General features: G+C 49.0%; 1 protein-coding gene across 1 annotated transcript; it reads left to right on the top strand.

The window, feature by feature from the left end:
- The first annotated feature begins 11,247 nt into the window (after positions 1-11,247).
- On the top strand, positions 11,248-12,702 carry LOC119040755 (interferon lambda-3-like). Its single transcript, XM_053667523.1, has 6 exons — positions 11,248-11,263; positions 11,368-11,549; positions 11,857-11,934; positions 12,181-12,324; positions 12,437-12,517; positions 12,604-12,702. Exons 1-6 carry the CDS (start codon positions 11,248-11,250, stop codon positions 12,700-12,702), a joined length of 600 nt encoding a protein of 199 aa, XP_053523498.1.
- The last annotated feature ends 3,146 nt before the right edge of the window (positions 12,703-15,848 follow it).

The following is a 15,848-nucleotide window of genomic DNA, read 5'->3' as shown; positions in this document are numbered from 1 at the left end:
CGTTCATCCTGACCAGTAAGAGGGGCAGAGTCAGCAGAGGAGCAGGGTGGGGCAGGAAAGATCAGCCTACTGACCCAGGAGCTCAGAAGCGCAGGAGCGCAAGCAGTGATTGGCGGATCCCAGGTGTGGGGTGGCAACTGGCGAACCCAGTGAGGGCGCAAGGCAGCTGGCTGACCGAAGTCACACATTGGTGCGTAGATAAACCAAGTGAAGGAGCAAGCAGTGAAACAGACTGCTCAGGCCAGGGCCCCAGCGAAAGGAATTAGAGCCTGAAAGCACCAATTGGAAAGACTTTCAGGGTTGAGGTGCCGGGAGAAGCTCCAAGGCTGACAGAGAGTTCATTGGAGAGACCCACAGAGTCCTGGAGGGGGCACAAGCCAACACACCTGGGAACCAGCACCAGAAGGGCCCAATTTGTTTGTGGGAAGAGGCAGAGGGGACAGAAATCTGAGAGAGAGCAGAACAAATGCCATTGCCTCTCTCTGACCCCACCCCCACATACAGCATCATAACCCAGCAACCTGGGTCGCCCCACCCTGGTGAACACCTAAGGCTCCGCCCCTCACACATAACACGTGCAAACAGACCAAAATATTATGGCTCAAGCAGAAAAAGAACTCAAAGCCCCAGAGCCAATAAATCTAAGCGACCAAGAGATAGCTAACCTTTCAGATGCACAGTTCAAAACACTGGTTATCAGGATCCTCACAGAACTGGTTGATTTTAGTTACAAATTAGAGGAACATATGAAGGCTAAACTAATTGAAATGAAGGGAAATGCATAGAAAACCAATAGTGATGGAAAGGAAGCTGGGACTCAAATCAAGGGACTGAACCAGAAGGAAGAAAAAAATGACCAAACAGAAAAGAATGAAGAAACAAGAATTCAAAAAAATGAGGAGAGGCTTAGGAACCTCCAGGACATCTTCAAACATTCCAACACCAGAATTATAGGGGTACCAGAAGGGGAACAGGAACAGCCACAAGTGGAAAACTTATTTGAACAAATAATAAAGGAGAACTTCCCCAATCTGGCAAAGAAAATAGACTTCCAGGAAATCCAGGAAGCTCAGAGAGTCCCAAAGAAGTTGGACCCAAGGAGGAACACACCAAGGCACATCATAATTACATTAGCCAAGATTAAAATGAAGGAGAGAATTCTAGAAGCAGCAAGAGATAAGGGGACAGTCACCTACAAAGGAGTTCCCATAAGACTGTCAGCTGATTTCTCAAAAGAGACCTTACAGGCAAGAAGGGGCTGGAAAGAAGTATTCCAAGTCATGAAATCCAAAGACCTACATCCAAGATTGCTCTATCTAGCAAAGCTTTTGTTTAGAATGGAAGGGCAGATAAAGTGCTTCTCAGATAAGGTCAAGTTCAAGGAGTTCATCATCACCAAGCCCTTATTATATGAGATGTTAAAGGGACTTATCTAAGAAAATGAAGATAAAAAATATGAACAGTGGAAGGACAACAAACTCACAGTTAATAACAACCACACCTAAAACAAAAGCAAATTAAGAGGACAGCTAGATCAGGAGCAGAACCATAGAAATGAAGATCACATGGAGGGTTAGCAACAGGGGAGTGGGAGGAGGAGAAGGGGGGAGAAGGTACAGAGAATAAGTAGCATAGATGGTAGGTAGAAAATAGACGGGGAGGGCAAGAATAGTATGGAAAATGTAGAATCTAAAGAACTTGCGACACATGGACATAAACTAAAGGGGAGAATGTGGGGGAGGGGTGTGCAGGGTGGGGGGAATGAAGGGGGGAAATGGGACTACTCTAATGGCATAATCAATAAAATGTATTGGAAAAAATAAAATAAAGTAAATAAAAATAAAAATAAAAGAAAATTATTTACCAGAGCAAATATTCCATATGGACGATATGGATGAAACCTCCATATGCAGGAAATGGATGCCTGAAAGGACCTTCACCCATAAGGACAAGGTGATGCCAAGTTTTAAGCCTTTTAAGGACAAGAGAACAGTGTTACCTGGGGGTGATATTGCAGGCTACAAACTGAAACCCTCAGTGATCCGGCACACTGGGAACCCCAACCTTCAAGCATATCAAAAAGCACACACAGCCAGTGTACTATAGGAACAATAAAAAGTCATGGATGACCCAGCTCCTCATCAAAGATGCCCTGCTGAATTGCTATGCTGGCAAAGTGGGGAAATATGTATGGTGAATAACACACCTTGCAAGATTTTGCTTATTACTAATAATGCTCCCAGACATCCTCCTTTCATTGGTGATCTTCATTCCAATACCAAGTAGTGTTTCCCTTTCCAAACGCCACCTCTTTGGTCCAACCAACTGAAGTCCACTGCCTGAGGAGGACCTTTGCCCAGGCTATTGCTGCAGCTGAGGATGACACTGATGCAACACCTATGACTGTATCAAGAACCCAGCTTGCACTTGGGGTGATGTCACCATGGGCTCTTTGACTGGCATCTGGAAGACTCTTGAGAGGGTGTTTACAACTTCAAAGGATTTGCCAAGGATGTAGAGATTACCAAATTCCTCAAGGTGGAGATTAAGATCACAAACAACTTCCAGTCAAGATGGCAGCATAGGCAGACATGGCTAGCTTCTTCACACAACAATTTCAAAGTTACAACTAAAATATAGAACAACTATCACTCAGAATCAGAAATCACAGTGAATTGAAGTCTGACAGCTACAGAAATAAAGAAACCACATCTATCCAGACTGGTAGGAGGGGCGTAGATGTGGAATGGGCTGGTCCCACACCCACCCATGATGGATAAATATTTGGGAGGGATATCTCAGGAGTAAGGAGTTCCAGCCCCACACCAGGCCCCCAAGCACAGGGTTCCATCGCCAGGAAGATAAACCCCCACAACTTCTGGCTGCAAAAACGAGCAGGGATTGAGTTGGTAGAAGAAACTTCTGGAGCCCCAAACAGTTCTTAAAGAACCCACACATGGACTCACCTACTCCGACTCACTTCCTCTGAGCTCCAGCACCAGGGTAGCATCTTGAAAATCATGAGTGGTATGTGGGGAGGAACTGAAGTGTCCGGCATCAGGCAAGCAGAGTCTATAGTCCCTTTTCTAAACATTGCCCCAACAGAGCCAACAAGCTAGTCTCATACTGGAGACTCCATCAACGTGGCTAACACTGTTTGACCTGCCTTGGAGATCCCCAGAGACTCCACCCCACCCAATTTACATGTTCACCCAAGCTGCTTTACCATAGGAATGGCTGGTCTTGGCCCAGGCTGCACAACTTCCTAAACCCTCTCAAATAAGCAGCAGCAGGCCTCAGTGAGCCCCAGGCCCAGCATTAGCAGCAACCAGCCTAGATTCACAGCTTGGCTTCACCTGGGAATCTCCAAGCCCAACACAAGTAGCAGCCATCTCAGGTTGCTTTATACCTCAGGCAGGGTGTCCCCAAGCCAAACACAGGTAGGGGCTGCCCTTGGCCTGCACCACCCAGGAAACTCTAGGGCCAACACACTCAGTGGACAGCTAAGCACCACCACCCTGGCCCTGCACAGCTGACCTTCCGTGGAGAATAGAGGCTGGTGGTAAGTGGTTACAGCCAGTCCTTGCAGCTGACTGGCCTGGGTAAATTCCTCCCACCAATCTGCCAACAGCAACCAAGGCTCAACTATAAGAGGAGGGTTTACTGAGCCCACATGAAAGACACACCTTGAGTACCCAGCCTGGGTGATAGGGGAGGCTGTGCCACTGGACCCTACAGGACACCTACTACATTTGGCCACACAACCAAGACACGAAGTCAAGCAGATCTACCTAATATAGAAACAAACACGAGGAGGCTGACAAAATGAGGGGACAAAGAAACATGGCCCCACTGAAAGAACAGATCAAAACTCCAGAAAAAGAACTAAATGAAATGAAGATAAGTAATCTATCAGATGTGGAGTTCAGAACACTGGTTATAAGGATGCTCATGGAACATAGTGGGGACCTCAACAGCATAAAAAAGACCAAATCAGAAAGGAAGGATATATTAATTGAATTAAATAACAATTTAGCCATGGCCAGTGTGGCTCAATGGATTGGGAACTAGCCTGTGAACCAAAGGGTCACTCGAACAATTCCCAGACAAAGCACATGCCTGGGTTTCAGGGCAGGGGGTGTGCGAGAGCCAACCACACATTGATGTTTCTCTACCTTTTTCTCCCTCCCTTTCTCTAAAAATAAATAAATAAAATCTCTTTTAAAAAAGAACAATTGACAGGAGAACAACAATGGAGTGGATAAAGCTGAGAACATAAGGAAACAAAAAACAACCAATCAGAACAGCAAGAAGAAAAAAGAATCCAGAAAAAAAAACAAAAACGAGGAGAGTATAAGTACCCTCTGGGACAACTTCAAGAGGCCCAACATTCACATCATTGGGATGCCAGAAGAAGAAGAGAAAGCAAGCTTTCTCTTTTATTTTCCAAATATATTGGAAATTTATTTGAAAAAATAATGAAAGAAAAATTCTCTAATATGGTGAAGGTAATAGACATGCAAGTTCAGGAAGCCCAGAGAGCCCCAAAAAAGATGGATGCAAAGTGGCCCACTCCAAGACACAGCATAATTAAAATGCCAAAGATTAAAGATAAAGAGAGAGTCTTAAAAGCAGCAAGAGGAAAGAAATTAGTTACCTACAGAAGAATTCCCATAAGACTGTCAGCTGGTTTTTCAAAAGAAACTTGGCAGGATAGAAGAGATTGGCAAGAAATATTCAAAGTCATGAAAAGCAGGGACCTACAGTCCAGATTCCTCTACCCAGCAAAGCTATAATTTAGAATCAAAGGGCAGATAACGCTTTCCAGACAAGGAAAGCTAAAGGAGTTCATCATCATCAAATCATTATTATATGAAATGTTAAAGAGACTAATTTAAGAAACAGAGGAAGATCAAAACTATGAACAAAAATGCCAATAAATACATATCTATCAACAACTGAATCTAAAAAACAAACTAAGCAAACAAGAAGAACAGGGGCAGAATCATGGATACAGAGGATGTTTTGATGGTTGCTAGATGGGAAGGGGTTTTGGGGAGATGGGTGAAGAGGTGAGGAGATTAAGAAGTACAAATAGGTAGTTACAGAGTAGCCATGGGCATGTAAAGTACAGCATAGGAAATGGAGTAGCCAAAGGACTTGTACGCATGACCCATGGACATGAACAATGGTGGGGAGATTGCCTGAGGGAGTGGGGCATGTTTGATGGAGGGGAGCCAAGAAGGAAAAATCAGGACAACTGTAATAGCAGAGTCAATAAAATACAATTTTTTAAACAAGACGGCAAACACCCTTACCCTGCAGGTGGGTGAGGATGACACTGGGGCGGTCCCTGAGCACCTGATTACTTAGGAGCTGTTGGAACTGCAACAGGCACTCATGGCCAAAGAAGAGGTGAGAAAAAAGGAGACAGTAGGAGAAGAAAAAAAGGTGAACCCTCCAAAAATTCACAGTGAAAGATTTAGCAGATTTGCAGACCTCAACAAGCTCCTTAAAAAGCTTGAAAACATGGTCCCCCACAACAAAAGGTTTCTGTTAATAGAGAGGAATGTTCATGATGCATTATGTACTTGCAAGGAAATCTGTGATGGAGAGAAACAAGCCAAACAAAGCCCCAGGGACATTTTATGACCAGACTGACACCTCCTCAAGGGGAGCCTCAGGCAGGCCCTTCAGGAGGCCATCCCAGAAGAAGACACTGTTATCATGGGCCAGGCCGGCTCTGTGGGTGCCCCTGTCCCCGAAGCCCTTCCAGAGGCACAGGCGTGGAGGCGGAAAAAAGCGATACAACAATCCTGACTCTATGTCGGCCTAGGGTAGTGTGTGTGCTTGTGCCTTCCCTTTTAGCAAAAGAGTTTGAAAAGTAAAAAAGAAATTAAATACAAAATGTTTATAGAGTAAAGATGTAAAGACATAAAATATTTTTGCACAGCTGTACAATATGTGTCTTAAGCTAATTGTTGTTACTAAAGAGTAGAAAAGTTAAAAATTTTAAAGTTTATAGAGTGAATGTTACAGAAAGCTAAGATTACTTTGTGATTTCAGAAAGAAAAATATTTCTAATCAGCTCAGTGTAGCCTAAGTGTGCAGTGTTGGTAAGGTCTGTGGTGGTGGACGCATGGTCCCAGGCCTCGCGCTCACTTGCTGACTCACTCGCTCACTGACTCACCCTCAACAGCCTCCAGCCCTGCAAGTTCCATGGTAAGTGTCCTACACTGGTGTTCCATTTGAAAAATCTGTTTCTATCACGTTTTTATGGCACCTTCTCTGTTTAGAAAACACAGAAACCATTGTAGCCATTGTATCACAACTGGTACGGTATTCCATACAGTCACGTGCTACACAGGTTTGTGGCTTGGGAGCCACTGGCTGTACCACTGGCTGTACCACGGGTGTGTGCCAGGCTGTGCCGTCTGGGTTTGTGTGTGTGCACTCACTGATGCTCCTACACGACAGATCGCCTAAGGATGTATTTCTCAGATGTGTCCCCAGAACAAAGATTCCCCAGAACAAAAAAGACAAGAGAGAAGTGAAGGGGGGAATATTCATGCAGAGACAGAAAACAGGAAGAGACAGATGTAATAAGAGAGAGAGCACTGGGAACCACCAGTACGAACTCCCCAAGCAAACTCTTGTCTGGGCACCTCTGCCAAGTCTGTAGCTTCCAAGAGAAGGAAATGGTGTGTTTTCCATTCACTCCTAGAGGGCAAAAGAAAGACCAACACAAGCAGAAAAGACAAACACATGTTCAGAAAACAGAAACAAGCAGTTAGCTAGAGAGCTGGATCAGTGCCAGGGCTGGCCCCTGGGGACAGGAGGGTAAAGTCCTCACGCCTAGCCCAGCATCCCACTGGGCCAGCGGCCAGCACTGATGTTCCAAGAACTTAACCTGACCTGGGAAGCCCAGCGGCTCACCATTTCTCAGCCGGCCACACTACAGCTGCCTGGAGGAAGCAGGCCCTGCTGGACAAGGTGGACACCACTCTGGACACCTCCAAATGGACAGTACAAGTCAGACCCCGCTCCCGCATGAGGCATGGAGGGCACGTTGCAGGTGAGGAGTGAGGGGACAGGCTCAGGGCAGCAGGGGTCTCAGGGCCCACCGCATCTCTTCCCCTGCGGGTGCTCAGCACCAACGATCTGAGGTCGGTCCCTCTGCCAGTCTAACCAGAGGCAGGGGCTGGACTCGGGGCCTTCCCCTGGGCCTCCCTGATGTGCCTCGGTTTCTACAGGAGCAGAAATGAAACCAAGTGGCACAGCCGTGGTGTCTGTGGGGCTGTAGGCATGGGTGACAGCATGGAGGCGAACCAGGGAGTGGCTGAACCCCGGTGCTGCCTCCTGTCACACTATCCCTGGCTGGACCCCAAGGCCCTGAGGGACCACTACGTGAGTGATGCCCAGACCCCCATCCTAGAAGATGCTGGGCCTGCCCGGGATTGGGGATGCAGGTCCCTGCCTCAAGAGGCCCTAGCATCGTAGCCCCCAGCAGGCTTTTTCAGTCAGGGGTTCAGAATTCTGGTCAGGAGACCTTCCCTGACCTCAGCATCCTAATCATAGAAACTGCCTTCATGCCAGTCACAAAAGGGCGCCCCTCCAGGCGTCCTCGGTCACGTCGGGGTGCCACGCTCCACCAGGGGTGCATTTCAGTCTGCGTTCACGCCCTGGGTGTCCGGGAGCCTCTCGTACCCCTAGGCCATGTTGAGCCACCCGCCCATCCCCAAGTTGTTTCTTGGCGTCGCTGTATCCCGGAGCTGCTGTCGGTCGCGTGGAGGGCCATGGTGGCCTGCGTGAGTGTCCTCGCTCCAGGCCCCTCCACCCCAGCCAGCTTGCTCTGAGCTCTGCGGCCCCGCAGCTTGGCTGCTTGGTCTGCGATCAGTCGGGCTGAGCCCCTAACCCGTCCAAGACACGATTCGAGTCCACACAGCGTCCCCAGATCTGCGCTTTGTTCTGGGGCTGGGAGGTTCTCAGTAGGAGACTCCGTCCTTCGCCTCCTTCATTTATCTCCTGTTCCCTTACAGCTCCAGCTGGTGCGGCCAGTTTCCTCGAGGAAGGCCCTCTGGCCACCGGAGAGGGGTCCCCAAACACTAAGAGCTGTGAGTGGAGCCGGCGCTGAAGCTGGTGGACGTCAAGGGCAGGGGCGAGGCCCCTGTGAGAAGTGGTTCTGTCCAGAACGGCAGACAGATGAGAATGGATGGAGGAGAGTTTTTTCAAGAGAAAATTCCTGCCTCAGCCTGGCTCCACCTCCCTGCCAGATTCCCGGGACTCGCGCCTCGATGCCACGAAGCCAGAGTAATCTTCAGTTTCCTCCGCCTGCTCACGTGGGACCTGCGGCTGGCGTTGCACTTGGGGCCTTGTCTCTGACCCCACAGCGCCTCCAGGGGACCCTTGGCTTTGCAGGCGAGGCCTCTCTCCAGTATGGCCTTTCCTCAAGGCCTAGGCCAATGCCAATCTCCAGCCAGGCGACTCCAGCACTGCTGGCCTGACCTCAATGTCCTGTGTTTTGTGCATGAGGAGGCGCAGATACTTTTCCAAGGACTAGAACGTGTCCACCAGAAGTAAGGAAATTTCAATGGGATGCATTCTCTTAAGGTCTTCCAAGGGCCTGGTCTGGCACCAGGAGACTTGGGTCCTGGGTCCATACCATGGATCACTGACTCCGTGTACCATGGACCAATTTCTACTTCTGCGGCTCAATCCACTGAGCTAACCCAGCCAGGGCTGATTTACACTTTTATTGTCTGATCTGAGACTTTATGAATCTGCGACTCTGATCTCCCCACTGGGGAGGCCTCATCCCCTAAGGGATCTGGCAGTGGAAGGGCCCACAGTCCTCAGCCGACTGGAATATTTTGGATTCTGTTACTCATGTGACTTTTGTATTTGTGAAATCCCTATGTAATTTACTATTCTGTCTTCTGGAGGTAATTTACTGTCATTATTAAATAGTCTCATATTTACACTGGTTGTTCCCTTGTGATCATTTCGAGGGGCACTTTTCAGTTAAAAATGCTGAACCAGGGAAAGCAGGTGACTTCAATTTCAATTCTAACCCTGCCCCTTGATTATTTTGTAACTGGGCAAATTACTTCTCTCTGAGCCTCAGTTTCCTCATCCACACGATGTCATTCTTGTCCTTTTCTTGCAGATGAGTAATGCACATTGGAGTAGTGTTTCTAAAGCTTCCAGCTGAGGCCATAGGATGGTCTTCACTAATGGTCTCTATTAGGTGACCACACACGTACATACACAGGCAATTGCACTTTTCATGTGTCCAAGTCAGTGGGTTGGCGATCATGGTTGCTAACTGCAGGCCTCTTTGCCAAGGTCGCCCAGCTGGGAGGGTCAGAGCCAGGTTTGAATCCCAGACCCTTTAGCTCCATAGCCCACACTCTTAGTCACCTCACTGAACTTCGTTCTAAGAAAAACATGTATGAACTTTAGGAATTTTGAGATGCTTTGTCCTTTTCCAGAATTCTGTTGATGCAATGTCTCCTCCCTGGGGTTAAGGCTGCAATTGACAGACATGGACCATTGCCCTGGAGGGTGACTTGGGACCAGCCTATTCCTGGCTTTTAACACTTTTGTGTATCAGGCTCAATTCTTCCAACTAAGGATTTCTGTCCAAATCTCCCTGTAATTTTGAATAATGAAAAAGGGTTTGGGGTGGGAGTCAATTGCCAAAAAGCACTGGGGTGCCCACATTCATCTTCCTTTTGTTCGGGGGACCTGGCTGCACAGTAACTGGGGAGTACAGTGGCTACAGTCAGGTGTCCGCAAGACCTACGTACAGCTCTGCCCTCAGCCCTGATTTCTTTTATGACCTTGGGCAGGTCCCTTAACATTTCTGACTCCCTGCATTTTACTGAGTATTTACTTATTTTTATGTATTTTAATATTATGTCAAGATACTTTATATTTAGAACAGGTCACAACACTAAGCTTCTGTCCCTTCTCCCAATGTTACTCCATATTTAAAATGTAGGGAATGTTTAGTATGTCCTCCGTGTTATCATGGATTTACTATTGCAGGTGGCAGAGCCTTTGTGTAGTGGGGATGTATAAAGGACTCAACAATGTGGAGGCCTCTCTGTTGTCCATTTGCCCCGACTGCCCCACCTCAATCTTCACATAGCCTCCCTCGCTTCTTTCTTTACGTCTTTGCTCAAATATGATTTCTCAGGCCACCTCATTCAGTGCAACCATGTCTTACGCCCTGTGCTCACCGGACTTCAGTTCTTTCATTTTTCGTTCTCTGATGTACTGTACACCATGTGCTTAACCCCTCTCCGTCACTGCTATCTAGTAAAAGTTCCTCAAGGATTGTTTTATAGGTTCTTTTTCAATGCCTGGCACCTGGAACCATGCCTGACCAAAGTGGGGGCTGAATAACACTTGGTGAATGAATGAAGGAGTTTGTCACAAACGGAGCTGGTTCCCTGAAGTCCTTGGCAACACCCCAGTTCCCTAGCAGAGCCTCCCATTCCTGTGTCCCTCGGTGCCTGGACAATTAAGATGTTAGTGAGGCTCCCCTTCTCCACATTCTCTCTCTCTCAGGACCAAGTGCGGAAGGGAGGGAAGAGCTGGTCTCCTCTCTGAACTCTGGGCCGCTTTGCCTTTCTGACTCCCTCTCACCCACCAGCAGCCTCTTTCCCTCTCTCTTCTCCCCTCCTGGGAATAATCTGTCTTGGAAGTTCAAGGGTCTTGGTGGCAACACCCTTAGAGGTGCCTTTCTCCTCCTCTCACTGCACTGTGGTCTCCTGCACAAAGACAAATCCCTTTGTCCCCACATCATCAGGGCACCGTGACCACCCATTGTGGGGCTGAGGCTGTGCCCCTACACTGAGACTCCTCTTAGAACCTCACCTCCTGTATGTGAACCTGAATCTTGGTCAGTTTCTCTTTCCCTCCAGCTGCTCACCCGGCTCAAGGCCCCGCCCTGCATGGGCTTCCCCAGCCTGGGGCCTCCCCTAGTGGCCAGTGTTTTCACTTTTCCTGGAGCAGCCAAGATGGCCCATGTCTCCAGGCTAAAAGCTCTACCATGGAGCTCAGGCAGCTGTTCCATCAGAGCAGAGCTGGAGGTGCAGAGACGCAGACAGAGCAGCAGACTCAGACCCGGCAGAGGAGGCTGAGGTCACGGACACAAAACAAGGCTGAGTGAGAGACCCTGGTGACAGCCTCTCAGTGGACACTTGGGTCCCCCTCTGCTGACAGACACCAGAGACAGAGATGAGGATGCAGCTGGGTGAGCCCCCACATCATCGCTCAAGACCCCCACCTCCCCACAGCCCCCACCCTCAGCCCCTGACACTGTCCGTGCCCTCATCTGTCTGTCCTTCTCTAACACAGACTTGCCTGTGGGTTGCATGCTGGTGCTGATGCTGATGACCATAGTGCTGACCAGGACAGAAACAGTTCCTGTCCCCACGCCCCTCAGTGTCCTCCCAGGTGCAAGGGGCTGCCCCATGGCCCAGTTCAAGTCTCTGCCCCCACAAGACATGAAGGCCTTCAGGAGGGCCAAGGACGCCTTGGTGAGTCTCCCCACTGCCCCACCTGCTGTGGGCCAACCCCCACTCGCCCTCTGGGGGTTCCCATGCTCCCTGTGGCTCAGGGTGGACCTGTCCCCTCCCCTCCCTGGGCTGCCCTGCACTTTGGCACAGTGGGCTGACTCCTGCTGTTGCTGCATTGGGCTGACTCCTGTTCTTCTGCAGTGGAGACACCTCCACCCTGGTTTTGGAAGTTAGCCCCCCTCCTTATGTCGTAGTCTCCCTCCAATCCCACTGCAGGGGTCTAACCTCAGCCCTCCAGCTGTGCACTGACCCTGCCCTTGCTCTCCAGGAGGAGTCACTCCTGCTGAAGAACTGGAGCTGCAGCTCCTACCCACTCCCCAGGACCCGGGACCTGAAGCAGCTGCAGGTGAGTTGGCAGAGTGAGGGCCAGCCCCGCCCACACCTGGCTCCACTTCTCTAGCTGCTTAAGTGGCCTCTTCACCTTCTCCTCCTCACTCTTCTGACTTTTTGCTCTTCTTGACCTGTTCTCATCAGCCCACATTGGCTGTGTCCTCTCACCTGTCCTGACCTTGTACCTTTACTGTTCCTTCCTCAGTCCTCCTCACCTGTTTCTTTCTCACATGCAGCTCTCCCCTGTCTCTGCCCTCCTCAGGTGTGGGAGCGCCCTGTGGCCTTGGAGGCTGAGCTGGCCCTGACACTGAAGGTCCTGGAGACCATGGCTAACTCCACCCTGGGGGACATCCTGGACCAGCCCCTTCACACGCTGCGCTATATCCACACCAAGCTTCAGGCCTGTGTGAGTTCTCTGGGCCCCTGGGCCACGTCTGTGGGCTCTGAGTCCCCCTGACCCCCATAGGTTCACCCCTGTCCTAGGCTCTGCCTCACACACCACCCTCCTCTCCTCACAGGTCCCAGCTCAGGCCACAGCAGGCCCCAGGCCCCGGGGCCACCTCCACTGCTGGCTGTGCCGCCTCCAGGTAGCTTCAAAGGTGAGTGACCAGGGAGTGACCAGTGTCTCAGGACAACTGGGACTCAGATCATGGATAGTCACTGACCCATCCCGTCTTCCCCACAGGAGTCCCATGGCTGCCTTGAAGCCTCTGTGACATTCAACCTGTTCCGCCTCCTGGCCCGTGACCTGAACTGCGTCGCCAGTGGAGACCTGTGTGTCTGACCCCAAGGCCCACCCACCACCTACCCCATCACCTTAGATTTTATTTATGCCTCACTCACTCTTCTTAAGTTATTGCCACTCATCCACTATTTATGTATTTATCTGTGTGAATTTTCAAACTCACACCCAATAAAGTGTTTATTTTTTTATTTTTTGTCAAAATTGTGCAAATAAACAATGAGAAAAAGATGCTGTTTGTGCTGTGGGGAATATGTGGGGGGATTCAGTGTCCGGGGCTGGTTTGGGAGAGGCCTGCATTCTGGAACCACTTTGCTGCTGACCCTGTGGACCATGGACCAGTCTTGTTTCCCCCAAACGCCTCCCTGGACGTTCTGTGAGTCTCTGACTCTTGGCTCTCCCCACTGAGCGGGTCCCATTTCTGAGGGATTTGGAGAGCACCGAGGTCAGTAGTCTCAGTACAGTCCCCAGCGATGTAACCACAAGGAGTCCTTCTGAGGAATGTGTCCTTAGGGGAATCAGTTGTTCTACGGACTTCACAGAGCACTCACACTGACCGCGATGGGGCAGTCACCACACACCTGGGCTGTGTGGTACAGCCTGTAGCTCCTGGACCACAAACCTGTGCAGCAGGTTGAACTGTATTAGATACTGTCGGCAGGAAGAACACAGTGATAAGTATTTGTGTGTCTGGACACATCTAAACACCCTACAGGCAGAGTGAAGATGTGCTGTAGGGGATAAAAATGTCACACCTGCATAGGGCACTCACATGGGTGCAACCAGGGAACTGGAGTTGCTCTGGGCGAGGCAGTGAGTGAGTGGCGAGTGAATGTGAAGGCCAAGCACATTCTTCCCACTACTATGGACCTTACAAACTCTGTACATTTGTGCCACCTAAATGTATAAAAGAACACAATATTGCACCAAGCACAGGAGAAAATAGTGCAAAGTTGCAGTAAACACAAGGTTTATGAGGCTGCTGCCAGCCTAACACACATACTGTCATACAGCAAACTTTATAGAAATAGACAGAGCGCACTCTAAAATAATGATGAAATGCATAGTAAATATATAAAACAGTAAGGGAGCCCTTTATGATGAAGTGTTATGAGTGTACACTGCCGTACCTGCTATACTTGCATGTGACTGGCTGCACATCAGGGTGTATATCAGGGTCGTGTATGTGGTCCTTTGTTAACCGAAAGATCATAAGATGCTACTCATGACTGAGTTGTGATTATTTGTGATCCTGTTACTAATGTGTCCTTACAGTTGTAAGACCCATGTGCTTGTGCTGTTCCTCTGTTTCTCCTGGTGTTCATTCATTTTCATTTGTGTGACGGGGTGACCGCTGGCAGTGCAAGCAATCATTCTGAGGTAGTGTGAATGGTGGAGGTCCGACTTTGAAGTCAGAGCTAAATCTGAGGGGACATTTTCCTTCCCATTGACCTTTAGTGGTATACTTGCCTTTTTCTAAACTTTAGTTTTTTCCATTTGCAAATAACTTATTGCTAGTGCCCCTTAAAAAGTTTGTTCGTCCATCCATTCATCCACCTGTCCATTCATTCTCCATGGATGGTATGTTAGCTGCAACAGCAGTAGAATGTTTCCGGCAGTTAGAATGTCCTCGGTTCAGCAATCTCAGCATTTGAGTTCTGGCTAAGAAAGGAATCAGAGGTGAGACTCAAATACAAGCAAAAGTTTATTTACAAAATCACAGAGGTAGAAGGAGTGAATTGTGGAAGAAGTGAGCCAGCTGGGCTGTATGGGCTCAGAAAACAAGTTACAGAGACAAAAAAAAAAGGGGGGCCTTGGACCTTAGGCTTAAGAAAAGGCAGAGAGAACATCCCAGTAGAAAGAGAAGGGGGAAGGTGCAGGCATGTTCAAGAGACAGAACGATCCTGCACTGGGTCCTTCCTCTTGAGGGTTTCATCTGGAGGTCTCAGGGGGAGACCTTCATAGGATATTCATCAGCTTTCCAGGTATGTCCTTTCAGGTCTACAGTCTCCACCAATTGGTTGGCACCAAGGCATGGGGTCATTGAAGCTGTTCCTGATGTCAGCCATGGGGTTACCCAACCTGGCTGCTTTTCTTGGCCTGGAGCTGAAACACAACAGAAGCCTAGATGTTATCTCCAGGGCTTAAAGCTTAAGTAGTGGTCATACAGGGGTTTGTATGAGAGTCATATCAGGCTATTCTCCAGCCCCCTTGTTCTTCCTCTAGAGGGGTCTACCACATAACTAAAAATATTCCAAGAGAGGAAGTGTCAGGAGAAGGTCCAAACCATATGACCAGCAATATGAAAAGCCAGGAGGTTTAGACACATGACCAAGAGTATGCTAGAGGAGGAAAGATCATCTCTGGGAGTGAGGTCCTAGCCCAGCTTTGCCCATTGCTAAGTACCCAGGGCTCTACACTCTGGTAACACACCATACCTTGCCCATAGTTCCTATTCTGCTCCTATCTGCCAAACTGCCATATATATATGAGGGGAGATTAAATATGTGTCCATAGGTAATACTTTTATTTCCTGGGTTCAGAGGCATGGGGGCAATAGAGTAAAAATGGTCATGTAGGATCTTTGGTGGGTAGGAACTAGAGGGGTAAGAGCCCCAACCATGGCTTCAGGAACCTGTGAGTTGGGCTGTATGTCTGAAATGGCCAAGTGGGGATGGTCATTTCAGGGAAATCATGGCAGCAGGCCTTCCCCAGAGTGAGAGTTTCAAGAGAACCAAGCAGAAGCTACCTCGACCTTTTCTGACTCAGGTTCAGAGGTCAATTAGCACCTAGAGTTACACATGACCCACAAAGGCCAGCCCAAATTCAAGGGAAGGGGACAGACCCACTTCTCAGTGTGGAAAGTGTCAGACTTTGAAAACTTATCTTTAAATTACATAGTATTTCCCCTCTAGCCAAATAGTATTTGCATTTCCTTCACATGCAGAATTTACTCATCTTTTCTCTTAACCTCAAAAGTCTCATCTATTTTGCACCAGGCTCACTGTCAAGGTTCCCGACCACATCACCTCAGTCAGATCCTTGTGTTGAGGAGGCCATGCTGTTGGGGGCAGGTACAGGAACTGTCCAGCACTTCCGGAGACAGGGAAGCAGGTGCCACCACATGGGAGAGCAATAGATGAGTACTCAGATCTGCGCTGCCCTTTCCGGTAGCCACTAGCCACACA

The sequence above is a fragment of the Artibeus jamaicensis genome, unplaced genomic scaffold (assembly GCF_021234435.1).
Source record: "Artibeus jamaicensis isolate MK-2021 breed Jamaican fruit bat unplaced genomic scaffold, CSHL_Jam_final contig_47, whole genome shotgun sequence".
NCBI classification, from domain to species: domain Eukaryota; kingdom Metazoa; phylum Chordata; class Mammalia; order Chiroptera; family Phyllostomidae; genus Artibeus; species Artibeus jamaicensis.
The sequence above is the reverse complement of the archived record's forward strand: the minus strand, read 5'-3'. Positions and strand labels throughout refer to the sequence as shown.

Coding starts and splice junctions, on each gene's coding strand:
- LOC119040755 (XM_053667523.1), top strand. Junction 11,550..11,856: donor GGAGGGCCAAGGACGCCTTG/GTGAGTCTCCCC, acceptor CTTGCTCTCCAG/GAGGAGTCACTCCTGCTGAA. Junction 11,935..12,180: donor GGGACCTGAAGCAGCTGCAG/GTGAGTTGGCAG, acceptor TGCCCTCCTCAG/GTGTGGGAGCGCCCTGTGGC.